This window comes from Onychomys torridus, chromosome 8 (genome assembly GCF_903995425.1).
Source record: "Onychomys torridus chromosome 8, mOncTor1.1, whole genome shotgun sequence".
NCBI lineage: Eukaryota > Metazoa > Chordata > Mammalia > Rodentia > Cricetidae > Onychomys > Onychomys torridus.
Window position 1 is genome coordinate 73,389,748 of NC_050450.1, and position 15,032 is coordinate 73,404,779.

Sequence of the window (15,032 nt, forward strand, 5' to 3'; positions counted from 1 at the left end):
TCCTGTCTCCCAAAAAAAAAAAAAAAAAAAAAAGGGGGGAGATCAGCGCTGGTGGCGCACACCTTTATTCTCAGAACACACAGGAGGCAGAGGCAGATGGATCTCTTCTGAGTTTGTGGCCAGTCTGGTCTACAAAGTGAATCCCAGGACAGCCAGGGCAGTTACACAGAGAAACCCTGTCTCGAAAAACAAAACAAACAAATAGAAAACAAAACAAAACAAAACAAAAGCCGGTGATGGTGGCTCATGCCTTTGATCCCAGGAAGAGGCAGGCGGATTATGTGAGTTAGAGGCCAGCCTGGTCTACAGAGTGAATTCCAGGACTGGCTTCAAAGCTACACAAAGAAGCCTTGTCTCGAAAAAACAGAAACAAAAACAAACAAACAAAAAACAAAAAGAAAAAAAGAAAAAAATTTGAATAAACAGATCCCCAAAATTAAACTTGTTAAGACAGTACTAATTTATGCAGACATGTGCATACATACGAGCATGTGTATGTCCAGGTTGGCACCAAACTATCAATCTGCCTGTCTCAGCTTTCCAAGTGTTACACTAAGGGAATGTACCACTCATACAGACTAGAATCAAAAATTCTAAAAGAAAATTAGTTTAAGTGTACTGCTAGATTTTGTAGCTCCTAATTCTTAGTAACTATATATAATCAACTCTAATGTTATTATTAGAATCTGAAGTCTCTGAATATTTATTATGGGCCAGACATTCTGCTAAGACCTAAACGTACATAGCTAAGAACTATGACAGAAGCCTGACTACAACAATACCAGCTTTTCAGTTGTTTTGTTGTTTTGTTTTGTTTTTCAAGGCAGGGTTTCTCTGTGTAGCTTTGGCGCCTTTCCTGGAACTCACTTGGTAGTCCAGGCTGGCCTGGAACTCACAGAGATCTGCCTGCCTCTGCCTCTCGAGTGCTGGGATTAAATGTGTGTGCCACCACCACCCAGCTTGATTTATTATTTTAAATGTACTAATTATTTAGAAATAAAATATAGCACAATGGGAGAACCCTGAAGGGCAGAAATTCGCTTCTGATGTTTTAAAATCTTACATCTAAGCTGTTAATGACCAATATGCAGGATACACAGCCAAAGAACTCCCTTAAGCATTTAGGAGTATGGAATTTGGCAGGGAATGAGCATAGGGAAGATATCAAGGTCAAGGTCAGCAAGCAAGGCAACATATAAACAAAATATGAACTCCTTTACCTTAAATTTTCTCATTGACTGATAGAGTCTCCCAAGGTTGCCATAGTGTTTTGCAGTCTGTACATTAAACTCTCCAAAAGCTTTCTTGGCCAGCTGGAGTGAGGACAGGTGCAGGTCATGTGCTTCTTGAAGAAGCCTCTGCTCTGTCTCTTTGTTGTGACAGTCGATCGCAATCTCCTCCAAAATAAGTGCTGAACAAGGAAAGCCACAAATCAGGAAACATCAAATCCATATATTCTAAAGGACCAACATTTAACTGAAAATTAAAGACCCAGTATTTACTAAATATTGAACACATAACGAACTCTTGTTTAGAACTGGCCAAGATCAAAGCGTTCTACATTTGAGGTTGTTTGTTATTTATTTATTTTTTTTTAAGCTGGGCTCTTGATATATAGCCCAAGCTGACTTTGACTACATGGCAATCCTCCTGCTTCAACTTCTTTCTAATGCTGGTGTGTGTGCCACTGTGCTCAGACAAACTATTCTACTTCAACAATACACTTCTGGGAAAGCCTATTTATACAGTATGTTCATTCAACTGAATGGAAAAAATGGTGTACTATAAATCACTTTTCAGAATCAGCTTGTACTGTAATAGCCTGCTATATTTTATAGATGGAAATTGGATTTGAAAAGTAAGTGGCCACCTGGGAACGGTGGTGAATGTCTATGTGAGCAACTGGGAGGCCGAGGCAGCAGGATTGGGAGTTGAAGGCTAGCCTTGGCTGCAAGACAACTTTGAGACCTTGTCTCAAAAAACCAAACCAAACGAGAAAAGCGAAAGTTCAAGTTACACAACCGTTGAGGCGTGCTTTAAGCACTTCTGGTACTTCTGAAAGCACCCTTTATGAAACATAACCTTTAACCAAACATAACTGAAAAAGTGTTTCCTCCTGCTTACTCCACCAACCCAATCAGGTCAGAAGACATTTCAATTTCAAAGTTCCATCTGAGGTTTCCAAACCCTAACAAAACCCAAGACTAAAGACATCGCCAGTCATTTTACATCTTGGCTTTGTCGTGTAGAGACAGTGAAAAGAAAACAGAAGATCTAAAGCAGTTTCTAGTCCAGAGAGGAGATTAAGGCTCTTAGAAGAAGGCACACACCTGTCTGTGGTGAGATGGAGAAACACCCAGGGTACAACGGGAGACAACGTAAAGCTATGAATTACTTTCTCTAGCATTTACTTAGTGTGTGGGTGAGTTTGTGCCACAGCATTCAGATGGGTGAGCAAACGATCTGGTGGCAGTCAGCTCTTTCCCACCACCTTCATGTGCATACTAGGGATCGAAGTTAGGGTATGAGGCTTGGCAGCCCACTTACTCCCTTAGCCAGCTCACTGGCCCTTTACTATCTTATTTAAAGACAGAAAGGGCTAAAATAATCAACAAAATGGTGATTCAGTATTGGTGAGGCTTGGTGTAACTTATTTTTCTCCTTACTATCTAACTTCATTGCTGGTACTGAAGTGAATTAAGGTAACCCAGAATTAGGAAAGATTCGGAATCTGCCAGGAAGAAGGAGGGGTGCACGTGAGCTGAGCCTCTGGGAAGCCCTCTCGGCCCTAACTAGTTACTGTGAGGTCATATGCAGCACCCCCCTTTCTTACTCCATGGAAAGGACGGAGGGAAGAAGAAAGGAAAATGAACAAACATTCTATGAAAGAGGAGAACTACAGGAGGTAAGGGAACTATTTTAGTCATGTATCCATACACCCTAACAGCCTGACTTTATGTCACATATGAATTTACAATCATCCGAGACTAGATTACAAAGGGTACCTTTCACCCTCTTTGAAGAAGCCAATAGAAGATGATCTTCAGGTAGGATGTGGGTAATGATACCAATGGCTCTTTCTGCATGAAATCTGCAATACACATAGATATATTCTAGTGTTTTCTTTAGTTAAAAGTGATATAAAAGACATAATATGCATTACAATATTGACAGAAAGTACAAGTAAAACCACAATGAACAAACAAACAAACAAACAAAACAAATGGTTTTGGGGCTGGAGAGATGGCTCAGCAGTTAAGAGCATTTGGGGTTCCTCCACAGGACCCAAGTTCAGGTCTAAGTACTCACATCAGGTGGCTCACAAATTTCTGCTAACTCCAGCTCCAGAGGTTCTAACACCTCTGGCCTCCATGGGCATTTGCATTCATTTACAGTGCATACACACACGCACAAACACACAAGACACATAAATCTTAAAACAAAACACTTACGGATCAGAGTTTTGTCTGTTTTGATGGACTGGGAGTCAAACCCAGGCTCTTTCACATGCTAGGCAAGCACTCTGTGCTTCATTCCCAGGCCCAAATTTAACTGTTATGATTACACTTTTAACACCCATTGTATTTTCATCTCCCTCAAAATCAAAGACCTCATTATGGTCTACAAGACTCAATCTCTCTCTGCCCCCTCTTGCTGACATAATTCCCTGCCATCCCACACCAGCCCTCTTGGCCTCCAGCCTGCACACATCTGGCAATCACTTTCTGGATGAAACCACGCGCTGCTCATTCTAGCAGTGTTGTCCCTTCTCTGTGCACATGGTTCACTTTACAAAACAGAGTACATAAAGTCCCTAAAAATCACTCACCTCTCTCGCTTTCTGTCCAGGGTAACATTTGGCTATCTGTTCACAGCCCAGCTCACTAAATACAAGGTAAGCGACTTGCCTATTATACCTGCTACTCTCTTACAACACAAACTTCTTTTTAAAAAAGACTTATCATGTATCTGAGTGTGGGCATGTGAGAAGCCCACAGAGGCAAGGTGCTGCATTTCTCTTGTGCTGGAATTACAGGTGGTTCTAAGTCACCAGACATGGGTGCTGCACACTCGGGCTCTCTGAAAGAACAGTATTCAGCCGGGCGGTGGTGGCGCACACCTTTAATCCCAGTACTCAGGAGGCAGAGCCAGGTGGATCTCTGTGAGTTCAAGGCCAGCCTGGTCTACAGAGTAAGAGCTAGGACAGGCAACAAAACTGTCTGGAAAACAAAAAAAACCCAGTATTCATTCTCAACCACTGAGCCATCTCTCTAGTTCCCCTCAAACTTCTTATCTCTTGTCTATCTTGAAATTCACCAGCTCTTTTTAGTTTTTAACTAACACACTGTTTAACTTGTCCATAGAGTTTTAATATCAATGATTATACAGGTGCCTTTTCCTCAGCTGTTTACTTTGAGACATGGTTTCATTTGGTAGCCTAGGCTGGCCTCTAACTCCTGGCAATTCTCCTGTCTCACCTGAGTGCTACTGTGTGCCACCACGTTTTTTAGTATATTAGAGTAGTACACATCCACCATTGAAACCAAATTTAGGACATTTTTATCACCTTAAAAAAACTGCTAGACACATCTAGCAATCCTCATATCCTCCAACAGCCCAGCTCTAAGAATCATGTATTCACTTTCTGTCTCTAGTTGCCTATCTAGCCACAGAGAAATGAAGCCACAGAAAATGTGATCCTTTGGGACTAGCTTCTCTAAAAGTTAGCATGCTTTCAAGGCTCAGTCATGATGGAGGATCTATCTTGTTTCACCTAAAATTCCCAGCCTTCAAGAGGAAGCAGGTAGATTGTTTGAGCCCAGGAGTACAAGGTCATCCTGGATAACAGCTAGAATCCCCTGCAAAAAAAAATAAAGCCCGTCTTTGGGAGAAAAAAAAAGGAGGGAGGGTTTCTGAGTCAGCTGTGGTAGCACACGCCTTTAATCCCACCACTTGGGAGGAAGTAGGTGGATCTCTATGAGCTGGAGCTAGCCTGGTCTACAGAGTGAGTTCCAGGACAGCCAGGGCTACAGAGACCAAAAAGAAAAGGTCTTGCTGTGTAGCCTGAGTTGGCCTGAAATTCCCTGTACAGCCCAGAGTGGCCCTAAATTTTTTTTTCTTAGTAAGTTTTTGGAGGAAAGCTAGCAGGAGTCAGTTTTCTCGTCCCATAATATAAGTTTCAGGGCTGGAACTAGGCTGTCATAGTTGGCAGCAAGTGCCTTGGACTCTATCTTCCAGACCCAGCAGTAGTGCTGTGATTACAGGGATGGTCTACCATGCCTGGCCTTCTTTTTGCCTTCACTGTTCCTCCAAAATAATACTGGTTTCCTCTTTTATACCAGATATAGAGAACTTACTTTGTAAGGAGTTACACAGTAAATACTTTGTTAAGCTGGCAACAAATTCTTTCACAACTATTTAAGACTACTATCATGACATGAAATAGTCATAGGAAATAGATGGACAAATGAGTATGCCTGTGACCCATGAAAGTAGTTTTGCATGTAGGCCACAGACCGCGGCTGAGGATGTTAGAGCCTGTTATTTGTTGATGGGGATTCTCCTCTCTCTTGCAAGCTGAGTTACACGTTTAAAAAAAGAGCTACAGTTTACACAGTTCTTCTGTTTTCAGCAACAAGTTTGCAGGTTGATAAATTGGCCATTGAGCCAGATTTCCTGTAATTACTTAAAGAAAAGTCACTATAGGAAATACCGAAAAGAGCACATTCCACATAGAAATACACAAATCTTAATTCGAAACCAAAGGAAGCCTAAATGGATGCCTTAAACATTGGGATGATTTGGGGCCAGAGAGATGGCTCAGCAGATAAGGGCACTGGCTGTTCTTCCAGATGTCCTGAGTTCAATTCCCAGCAACCACATGGGGGCTCATAACCATCTATAGTGTGATCTGATGCCTTCTTCTGGCATATACGTGTACATGTAGATAGAGCACTCATATACATAAAATAAATAAATCTTCAAAAAAAAAATTGGGATAATTTCTAAATGACTTCAAAAACATTTTATAGCACCAAGAAGACAGATTTATCTATACAACACTTAAGGACTATTATACTACAGGGAAACAGTACTATCCTTCTCAGAAAAGGGGGAACTTACAGTGCATTGTCAAATTTCCCGGAGCTGTACTGGTGAACGTAGGAAGAGTAAGCCAGATCTTCATGAGCTGTTGCTACATGAATATTTTTGCCTCCAAACACTGACTGTCGAATGTCGAGGGCTGCCTGAAAGAATCATAAAGACATTTAACAATACTGTATACCACCTACGTTAAATAAACTATCCTCACACTCCATGTACCTAACTGATCCCTTCAATTTCAGATGGCGAAGTCCTGCTGGATTTAAACATGAGCAGAACCTGCAAGTCGCCCCCCAAAAACATGGTTCTGTGACGACGATGCCTGTTTTGGGAATCACATCAGCTGTCTTTCAGCAATAAGGCTGAGTGTATATATACAAGGCAACGCTCCAGCACAGAGCTATAGCCTCAGTCCTTCTTTAAAAGAAAACTGTAAAATCAGTACTATCTTGTCTAGAGTCATGGTACAGGACACCATTTATCTGAAATAATGATTATAAGACCTAAAATTATAGCTATCAACCTTGGCTGGTAGAAAGTCAGGTAGACTGACCCTGGATAAATCCGCCACAAAGTGAAGCCATCACCTCAGCAGCTTACAGACTGAAAGTACTGTAGAATATGGACCCATAGCCTAATGATAATAGTCCTGGATGATTCTCTTCAATTCTTGAAACATTTGACTTTTTAAAAATCTTTTCTGGGCCAGGCAGTGGTGGTGGCACATGCCTTTAATCCCAGCACTCGGGAGGCAGAGCCAGGCGGATCTCTTTGAGTTCGAGGCCAGCCTGGGCTACCAAGTGAGTTCCAGGAAAGGCGCAAAGCTACACAGAGGAACCCTGTCTCGAAAAAACAAAACAAAACAAAACAAAAAAACAAAAAAAAAAAACAAAAAAAAAATCTTTTCTGTAACAGTAAAGCAATGGTGAGGGCCTGCAGGAGTAAGGAAGAGCTCCTCAAATAACAAGTTATGTATTTTTTAAATTGGTATGCTATTGGGTTTTTTAAAAATGATTTTTATTTATATGCATTGATGTTTTGCCTGCATGTCTGTGTGAGGGTGTCAGATCTCCCTAGTTAGTTGTGAGCTGTCATGTGGGTGCTGGGAATTAAACCCAGGTCCTCTGGAAAAACAGCCAATGCTCTTAACCATCTCTGCAGCCCCTCAAAAAGAATTATTTTACATATGGTTTACAAATGACAAACAAATATAGATCACCGAGTCAATTTAGGTTAAAAGCAAAGGGAAATAACCATTAACATACCTGATAAATTGCAACAGACTGACAGATATTGTCTACATTGAGTAAGTAGAACCCATAATCTAGCAGTGTGTCAGAGTATTTTGGGTGTTTGGATCCAAAATGATCTCTATAAAAAGATACAGAACTATTAGGATATAAAATTGAAAAACACATTATAACAGTATCTTTAATAAGAATCACCTACCGTGCCAAATACACTGCATGTTTAATTAACTGTTCTGCCTTCTTAAATTCACGTTTTACTACACACGCCTAAAGACAAAGAGGGAAATTATTAAACAACTCTGGAACAGTTCATTAGTGAGCGACAATAAGTATAGTCTGAGACTACACTATAATAGTCAATTAAAAAAATGATTCTGCTGGGCAGTAGTGGAACAAGCCTTTAATCCCAGCACTCAAAAGGCATAGGCAGGCAGATCTGAGTTCAAGGTCAACCTGGTCTACACAGTGAAATTCCAAGACAGCCAAGGATATACTTTCTCTGTAATTTCTTTCCAAATCTCTATAATAATTTTTTAAAGAAATAGATCTGTAAACAACTTGAGGAAAATTCTGATAGTCATTTCCAGTATAAACCTGTGATAACAAAGGTAATCCACAAGCAGGTAAATGTCTATCACTTTATTAACACTAAACTAAAATGTTGGGGGAGGAGACAGTGTAATATTTTTAAAAGTATATATTCCACTTCTGGAATATGTTATAATGTACTTTTCTCACTACACACACACACACACACACACACTTTTAAATATGTTTTTATGTGTAGGGTATTTGCCTATATATATTCCAGAAGAAAGTGTTAGATCTCCTAGAATTAGAGGTTGTGAGCTGCCACATAGGTACTGAGAATCAAACCTGGGTCCTCCGGAAAAGGAGCCAGTGTTTAACTGCTGGGCCATCTCTGCAGTCCCATACTTTAAAATTATTTATGAATAGTTTATTATGCACACACAAACATGCACATACATGCAAATGAACAAAATGTGTGGGGGTCAGAGGATAGCTTTCAGCATTTGGTTTGTTCTTTCTACCATGTGAGTCAACTAGGGGTTGAACTCAGGTGTCATACTTGGTGGCAAGTGCCTTTACGCACTGAGCCAGCTGACTGGACCTTTTTGTTAAACAGCATCTGGTGTTTACAGGTCTTGCTATTCAGGACTTCTCCACGTGGCTTATGAGATCAGGTAAGATCTGGGACATCAAGTTATCGTGGACACAGACAGGCTCACACAATAATTTTTATATGTACAGAATAACTTCCAGTTTTTAATTACTTTTTTGTTGCTTTTGTTTTTCAAGACAAGATTTCACTATGTACGCCTGGCTTTCCTGGAACTCACTCTGTAGACAATGCTGGCCTCAAACTCACAGAGATCCACCTGCCCCTGTAACCCGAATGCTCCATTACCACCTGGCTAAAAAATATTTTGAACCATGAAGACTGCCAGTTTTTGAACTCTAAATACAATGTGCATATACAAATTTTGCATGTTACATTACTTCATACAAGCATTATTTAATGTTTAAATTAAGCATGCTAACATCTTTTTTCTAAAAAAAGATTTATTTATTTATTATGTATACAGAAGATGGGCGCCAGATCTCATTACAGATGGCTGTGAGCCACCATGTGGTTGCTGGGAATTGAACTCAGGACCTCTGGAAGAGCAGTCAGTGCTCTTAACCTCTGAGCCATCTCTCCAGCCCCCAGGGACAGGTTTTATTACAGTGACAATAATAGAGAAATAATCTTTCTCTGTTTGTCTTAACTCTTTAAAGCTTAGAAGTTATGTTCACACCTCTTTGCTCACTTGATTTTTATCAACAGTTTCTTATGCATGCAGATTATTTCCATTTATTTCCATAGATTCTCTTTATTTTATTTTATTTTATTTTATTTTATTTATTTATTTTGTTTTGTTTTGTTTTTTTCAAGACAGGGTTTCTCTGTGTAGCTTTGCGCCTTTCCTGGAACTTGCTTTGTAGACCAGGCTAGCCTCGAACTCCACCTGGCTCTGCTTCCCCAGTGCTGGCATTAAAGGCGTGCGCCACCACTGCCCGGAGCTAACATCTTTTTCTCGTGTGGATGAAATCTGAATATTTGTGTTGCTATTCACTTCCTCTAAAGTGAATGATGGGAGACTCAGGCACACTGGAACATGCCTGTAGCCCAAGTAAAGTGACAGTCTGAGGGCAGTTTGACTACACAGAAAGTTTAAGGCTAGCTGAGGTTGCATACCAAGATCACATCTCAACAAACAACTTTTTAGTATTTCGAAGAAACAGTGGTGTCTTCTAAACCAAAAATCTGCAGTCTTTTTTCTAGTTGAAAAGACTCGGATAAACCAATCAGAACAGAATAGTCAAGTATGAGTAACTTCTACACAAAGAACATATGTGAAGGTTCATCAGTGCTTTAGGCTTTTGTATACAGAAGCAGTAACTCTGAGGTACTAATAAATAGCCTCACAGAATTCATATACTTATTTACAGAAAAAGAAACAGGAGAAAAATCAAATAAAGACTGTCTAGCAGGTCCAGGATAACAAGCTCTCTGTGAAATGCAATCTAGGAGGAAGGTAAATACACTAGGAGACACTCTAGCCCTTGGCCTACGGGTCCCACATCATTTTCAATGAGAAACTGAGGTTACTACTACTCAGCTTTAAGGAAGACAAATTTTTAAGCTAAATTAGCATCAAATATTACTGTAATGTGAACTTCAGTGAGCTCAAGCAATTATTTTCATGGGTTTCTTTGATAATAGAAAATTTATAAGACAGTTGTTTGTTAGTTTGTTTTTTGAGACAGGGTCTTTCTATATGGCCCTGGCTGTCCTGGAACTCACTATGTAAACCAGGTTAACCTCAGAACCCACCTGCCTCTGTCTCCCAAGTGCTGGGATTAAGCTATCTGATAGTTTTGATAAGAAACTGAATTTCTAAAACTAAGCAGAGAAACTTAGAAAACAGATCTAGTTAGTTATTAAAGACTGATTAAGCTGGGCGGCGGCGGCGGCACACCTTTAATCCCAGCGCTTGGGAGGCAGAGCCAGGCAGATCTCTGTGAGTTCGAGGCCTGCCTGGTCTACCAAGTGAGTTCTAGGAAAGGCGCAAAGCTACACAGGGAAACCCTGTCTCGAAAAAACAAAACAAAACAAAAAATAAATAAAAATTAAAAACAAACAAACAAAAAAGACACTTCATAATAGACATCACACTCACCTTAGAAGCTTGCCTTAAAACATCCACCACAACTTTGACTGGTAAGCCTGCTGTGATTTCCTTCATGGCCTCCACACACCACTTGTACGCCTTTGAAAGAAGTGAGAAGAGAGAAACTGTGACCGACTAAATGACAGTGTTTAATGAAGTGATTGTGACTTTTTCCTGCAAGATTACAAGTACTTAAACACACACAAAAACATTTGCAATTGAAATTTTCTGAGACACACAATTTTGACTCTTAATCTATTGTACTTTTCTCAAGCAAAGTGTGCTGGTGCACATCTGTCATTCCAGAGTCCGGGAGGCATGGCAGGAAGATTTTCCTGAGCTCAGGGACTGGCAGGTGAGCCTCAAACACTCCTACAGCTTGTGTAAATTAAAGTATTGCGGATGTGATACACACTGAGGAAATGAGGCATGTTCTATTTTTCCCAGAAGTCTTTGCACAGATCCCCCACTCAACCTTAGGAACATTCCCCTTCTGGCTCCACAGTGTACGTACGAAGCTCATCTTTTAGGCTTCAGTCCTAGACTAGGCCTCCTCTAGTTCTCTTTCCCTCCTGCAGCACTTTCCCCACTCCTCTCCACCCCCTTTTCACTGGAGACAGGCTTCACTATACAGCCTTGGCTGGCCGCAATTCAGACAGATCAACTGCTACTGTCTCCCAGTTGCTGGGATTAAAGGTGCGTGCCATTGTACCTAGCCATTATTTTCTATATTAATTATCTGTTTAGTTGAGTGCCTACTTTATACTAGATATTGTTCTATGAGCACTTCATGTTCATTGATACATTTAACTGATAATATAGCATCATGGTATGCACTATTATGGAAAAGTGAGGTACAGAGGTCAAGTGGCAGGCAATAGCTAGCATCTATCTAAGATGAGGCGAAACAAAAAAATGATCTTTTCCTAGTGATTATCAGAAGGTAAAAAAAGGCAAACTAAGTTATTCTGGACAGTGACAATTGCTATTCTATAAAGAAAGAAGATAACTAGAGTACCCATTTTGGTAAATCCTGGGCTTAACTGAGAGGTCCTGTCTCAAGCTGGAACAGTAACTGAGATTCCTAGTATCATCCTTGGACTTCCAAGGATATATACATGTACCTGCCCACATACATGCTCTCATACCCATAATACATACATACATTCTCATGTATATTACACATGCATACATATGAAAAAGGGCTGGAAAGAGGGCTTAGTGGTTAAGAGTAGTTGCTGGTCTTACACAGGACTCATGTTCAGTTCTCAGCATCCACATCAGACTGCTCACAACCACCCGTTGTAACCTGGGTCTAACACCCTCTTCTAGCCTCCTCTACACTCATGTACACATAGCACACAGATATACATGTAAATACAATTTAAAACAAATCTATAAGCTGGGCAGTTGTGGTGCATGCCTTTAGTCTCAGTACTCAGGAGGCAGAGGCAGGAGGATCTCTGTGAGTTTGAGGTCAGCCTGGTCTACAGAGTGAGTTCCAGGATAGCCAGGGCTACACTGTGAAACTCTGTTTCAAAAAGAAACAAACAAAAAGCACTGGCTGTTCTTCTAGAGGTCCTTAGTTCAATTCCCAGCAACCACATGGTGGCTCACAACCATCTGTAATGAGATTGATGTCCTCTTCTGGCCTGCGGACATACATGCAGGCAGAATACTGTATACATAATAAATAAATAAATCTTAAAAAAATTTTTTTCAGTGGTAGGGTGCTTGCCAAATTAAATACTTAGGTTCGAAGTCATGTTAAAATAGTTCACCCAGCTGTGCGGTGGTGGCGCATGCCTGTAATCCCAGCACTCGGAAGGCAGAGGCAGGTGGATCTCAGTGAGTTCGAGGCCAGCCTGGGCTACCGAGTGAGCTCCAGGAAAGGCACAAAGCTACACAGAGAGACCCTGGCTTCTATTAAGGCTCAGTTAACATAGCATTTCCAATAAATTGGGCAAACACCTGTACAAATTAAACAAAAAAGCCCTAAATTTCACTTGTAAATATTTAAGATCCATCTCACAAACATTCCTTTTGCCTAGTTTTTACATATTTCACTAGGTTGGGCTGTGGTGGCACACGCTTTTAACCCCAGCCCTCAGGAGGCAGAGGCAGGCAGATCTCTGTGAGTTTGATGCCAGCCTGGTCTACACAGTGAGTTCCAGGACAGCCAGGGCTACACAGAGAAATCCTGTCTCAAGAAAACAAAGAAGAAAATTAAGTCTTTTTCCATTTTGCAATAAAATCTATGACATGAACCTAGTAGGTGAAAACTGGGAATGGTAGTAAATGCCTATAACCTTACCCCAGTACTCAGGAGGCAGAGATGGAAAGATCCTGAGCCTGAGGTTTGTCTGGGCTACCTGGTTTTGTCTTATCCAAAACCAAACCAACCAAACAAACAACCCCACGACCTTCAAGACCACCCGATATATGAAATACAACTTAGAAGACACGTAAGAGAAGACTGCCTTGTCCTGTCTCAGGGAGCTACCGTAAAACACTTACCTCACCATGGTATGGCACATGCCTGTGATCCCAGCACTTGAGAGACTGATACAGGAAGATCATAAATTCAAGGCCAGCTTGGGCTACAAATAAAGACCCTGTCTCAAAACAACAAGCCAACTTACCTCATCATAGTGGCTTTTTGCAAACAGCAGCGCACACAGTTCTCCATAGAGAGCAGCTCTGTTTGCTTGCTGGCCATGTTTTGATAACTTATCCATGTATGTCTGAGCTAACTTAAATGTTTCTTCACCTAAATGATATTTGCAATTTCCATTTCGCACATGAAGCAACCTGAAAAAGACAAAAGTCCTTTACTTTTGGTACTTCCAGCATAATGACCCTGATAACTTCTTACAATAATGATGCAGAACCTAAATGACAAGACAGTGGATGCTAGAAACACGCTGCATGAAAGAGCCGTTCTGTCTAAGGTGGCGCTGACAATGCTGAAGCTCCCTGTGGTCAATCTCAGCCAATCCCTCCAGTTTTCTACATAGTCGTATATTTTGTGTGTTTAGCATGTGCTAAACAAAAAACTGTCTGAATAGACAAATTCAAGTAGACTACAGAAAATCGTGAAGAAAATGAAACTCCGTCTGAGACATTAGCACCTGCCGTTGCTTTTCTTTCTCATTTTGTCCCCGCGTGGCTTCGTCAGCCGTCACTACTCTCATCCACGCTGCTTCCTAAGTGCTCACGTCTGCTTACTGTACCAACCACTGAGGGAACAGTGACACCTATTTGTCCAAACCCTCTGAGGAAGAAAATCCGAGTACACGACACACAATCACATGCAAGCTGCTCTCAATCTAGTGGGTATCAAAGCGTATCAACATGCTTTAGAGAAGACTAAAGGACAAGAGCTGTGAGGACGAATACTCAGCTAGTACAATGCCATATCTATAAGATTAATATGTTCTTCTGTCAATGCTTAGAACCCAGAGGCATAAAGACATAAAACTTGACATTTAAAAGAAAACCAAGTAGGGCATTAATATCAGCACTCTAGAGGCAGAGTTAGGCCTAAACAATGAAACTAAACCATGTGAGAAGCAGGCAGAGCTGGGCGGTAGAGCCTTTCCCTACCATGTGTGAGGCCCTAAGTTCATTCCCCAGCACTGGACAAACAGGAGAAGAGGAAAGGAGGGATGGAGGACGGAGGGAGGGTTAATCTCATTACTCTAGAATGGTGGGTGGAATGACTATACAACTGAGCAGGCTAGTCAAAGTTGAGCAGATTACAAGAGCTAAAAAAAAAAACAAAAAAAAAAACCAAATCAACAGATAATTGAGGGAGGCTGGTGGCACAAGCCTTGCCCACTCATAATCTGCTTGAGCTAGAGAATGAATCTGAGGCCATCCTGGGTAGTGTAGCAAGACCTAGTCTACAAATGAAAAATAATAATAGGGCTGAGCATGTGGCCCAGCTGGCACTGTGCTTGTTTAGCATGCACAAAACCCTAGGTTCGAATCCCAGCAGCTCATAAACTAGACATGGTGGTGTGAACCTATCATCTCAGCACTTGGACAGTATTCATGAGGAATTCTCAGGAACACAGACAGTTCAAAGCTAGCCTGCGACACACTAGACTGTAGAGTGAGAGGATATCAGGAGCTGCCAATGCTCTTTACCATGAGTAAGTACTCCAGGAAGATGATCCTTTCTGGCCATTGGTAACTGCACACAATGGGTCCACAGACTAATGCCGAAAGGCACTGCTTGGTGTTCTCGACAGTCCCATTTGTGCTCTATTCAAACGCACACTGAACACACAGACCCCGCAGCTTCTGTGTGTCATCTGGGCTGAGAGTAAGCAGGAGGGAAGAGCCAGGAACTTCTGGAGCAACTGACAGCTCTGAGCAGAGGATGTGTTGCCAATGTTCCCACCTGCACTCTGACTGCGGAGACAGAGTAGCTTAC

General features: G+C 41.3%; 1 protein-coding gene across 1 annotated transcript in view; it reads right to left on the reverse strand.

The window, feature by feature from the left end:
• The window catches only part of Appbp2 (amyloid beta precursor protein binding protein 2), a 54,807-nt gene that overhangs the window by 5,368 nt on the left and 34,407 nt on the right, over positions 1-15,032 (reverse strand). The window contains exons 5-11 of the mRNA XM_036196910.1: positions 13,234-13,402; positions 10,601-10,690; positions 7,555-7,622; positions 7,371-7,476; positions 6,124-6,248; positions 3,006-3,091; positions 1,221-1,411 (exon numbers count right to left, since the gene is read on the reverse strand). Of these exons, the coding sequence (XP_036052803.1) occupies positions 1,221-1,411; positions 3,006-3,091; positions 6,124-6,248; positions 7,371-7,476; positions 7,555-7,622; positions 10,601-10,690; positions 13,234-13,402 (835 nt within the window). The remainder of the gene's footprint in view (positions 1-1,220; positions 1,412-3,005; positions 3,092-6,123; positions 6,249-7,370; positions 7,477-7,554; positions 7,623-10,600; positions 10,691-13,233; positions 13,403-15,032) is intronic.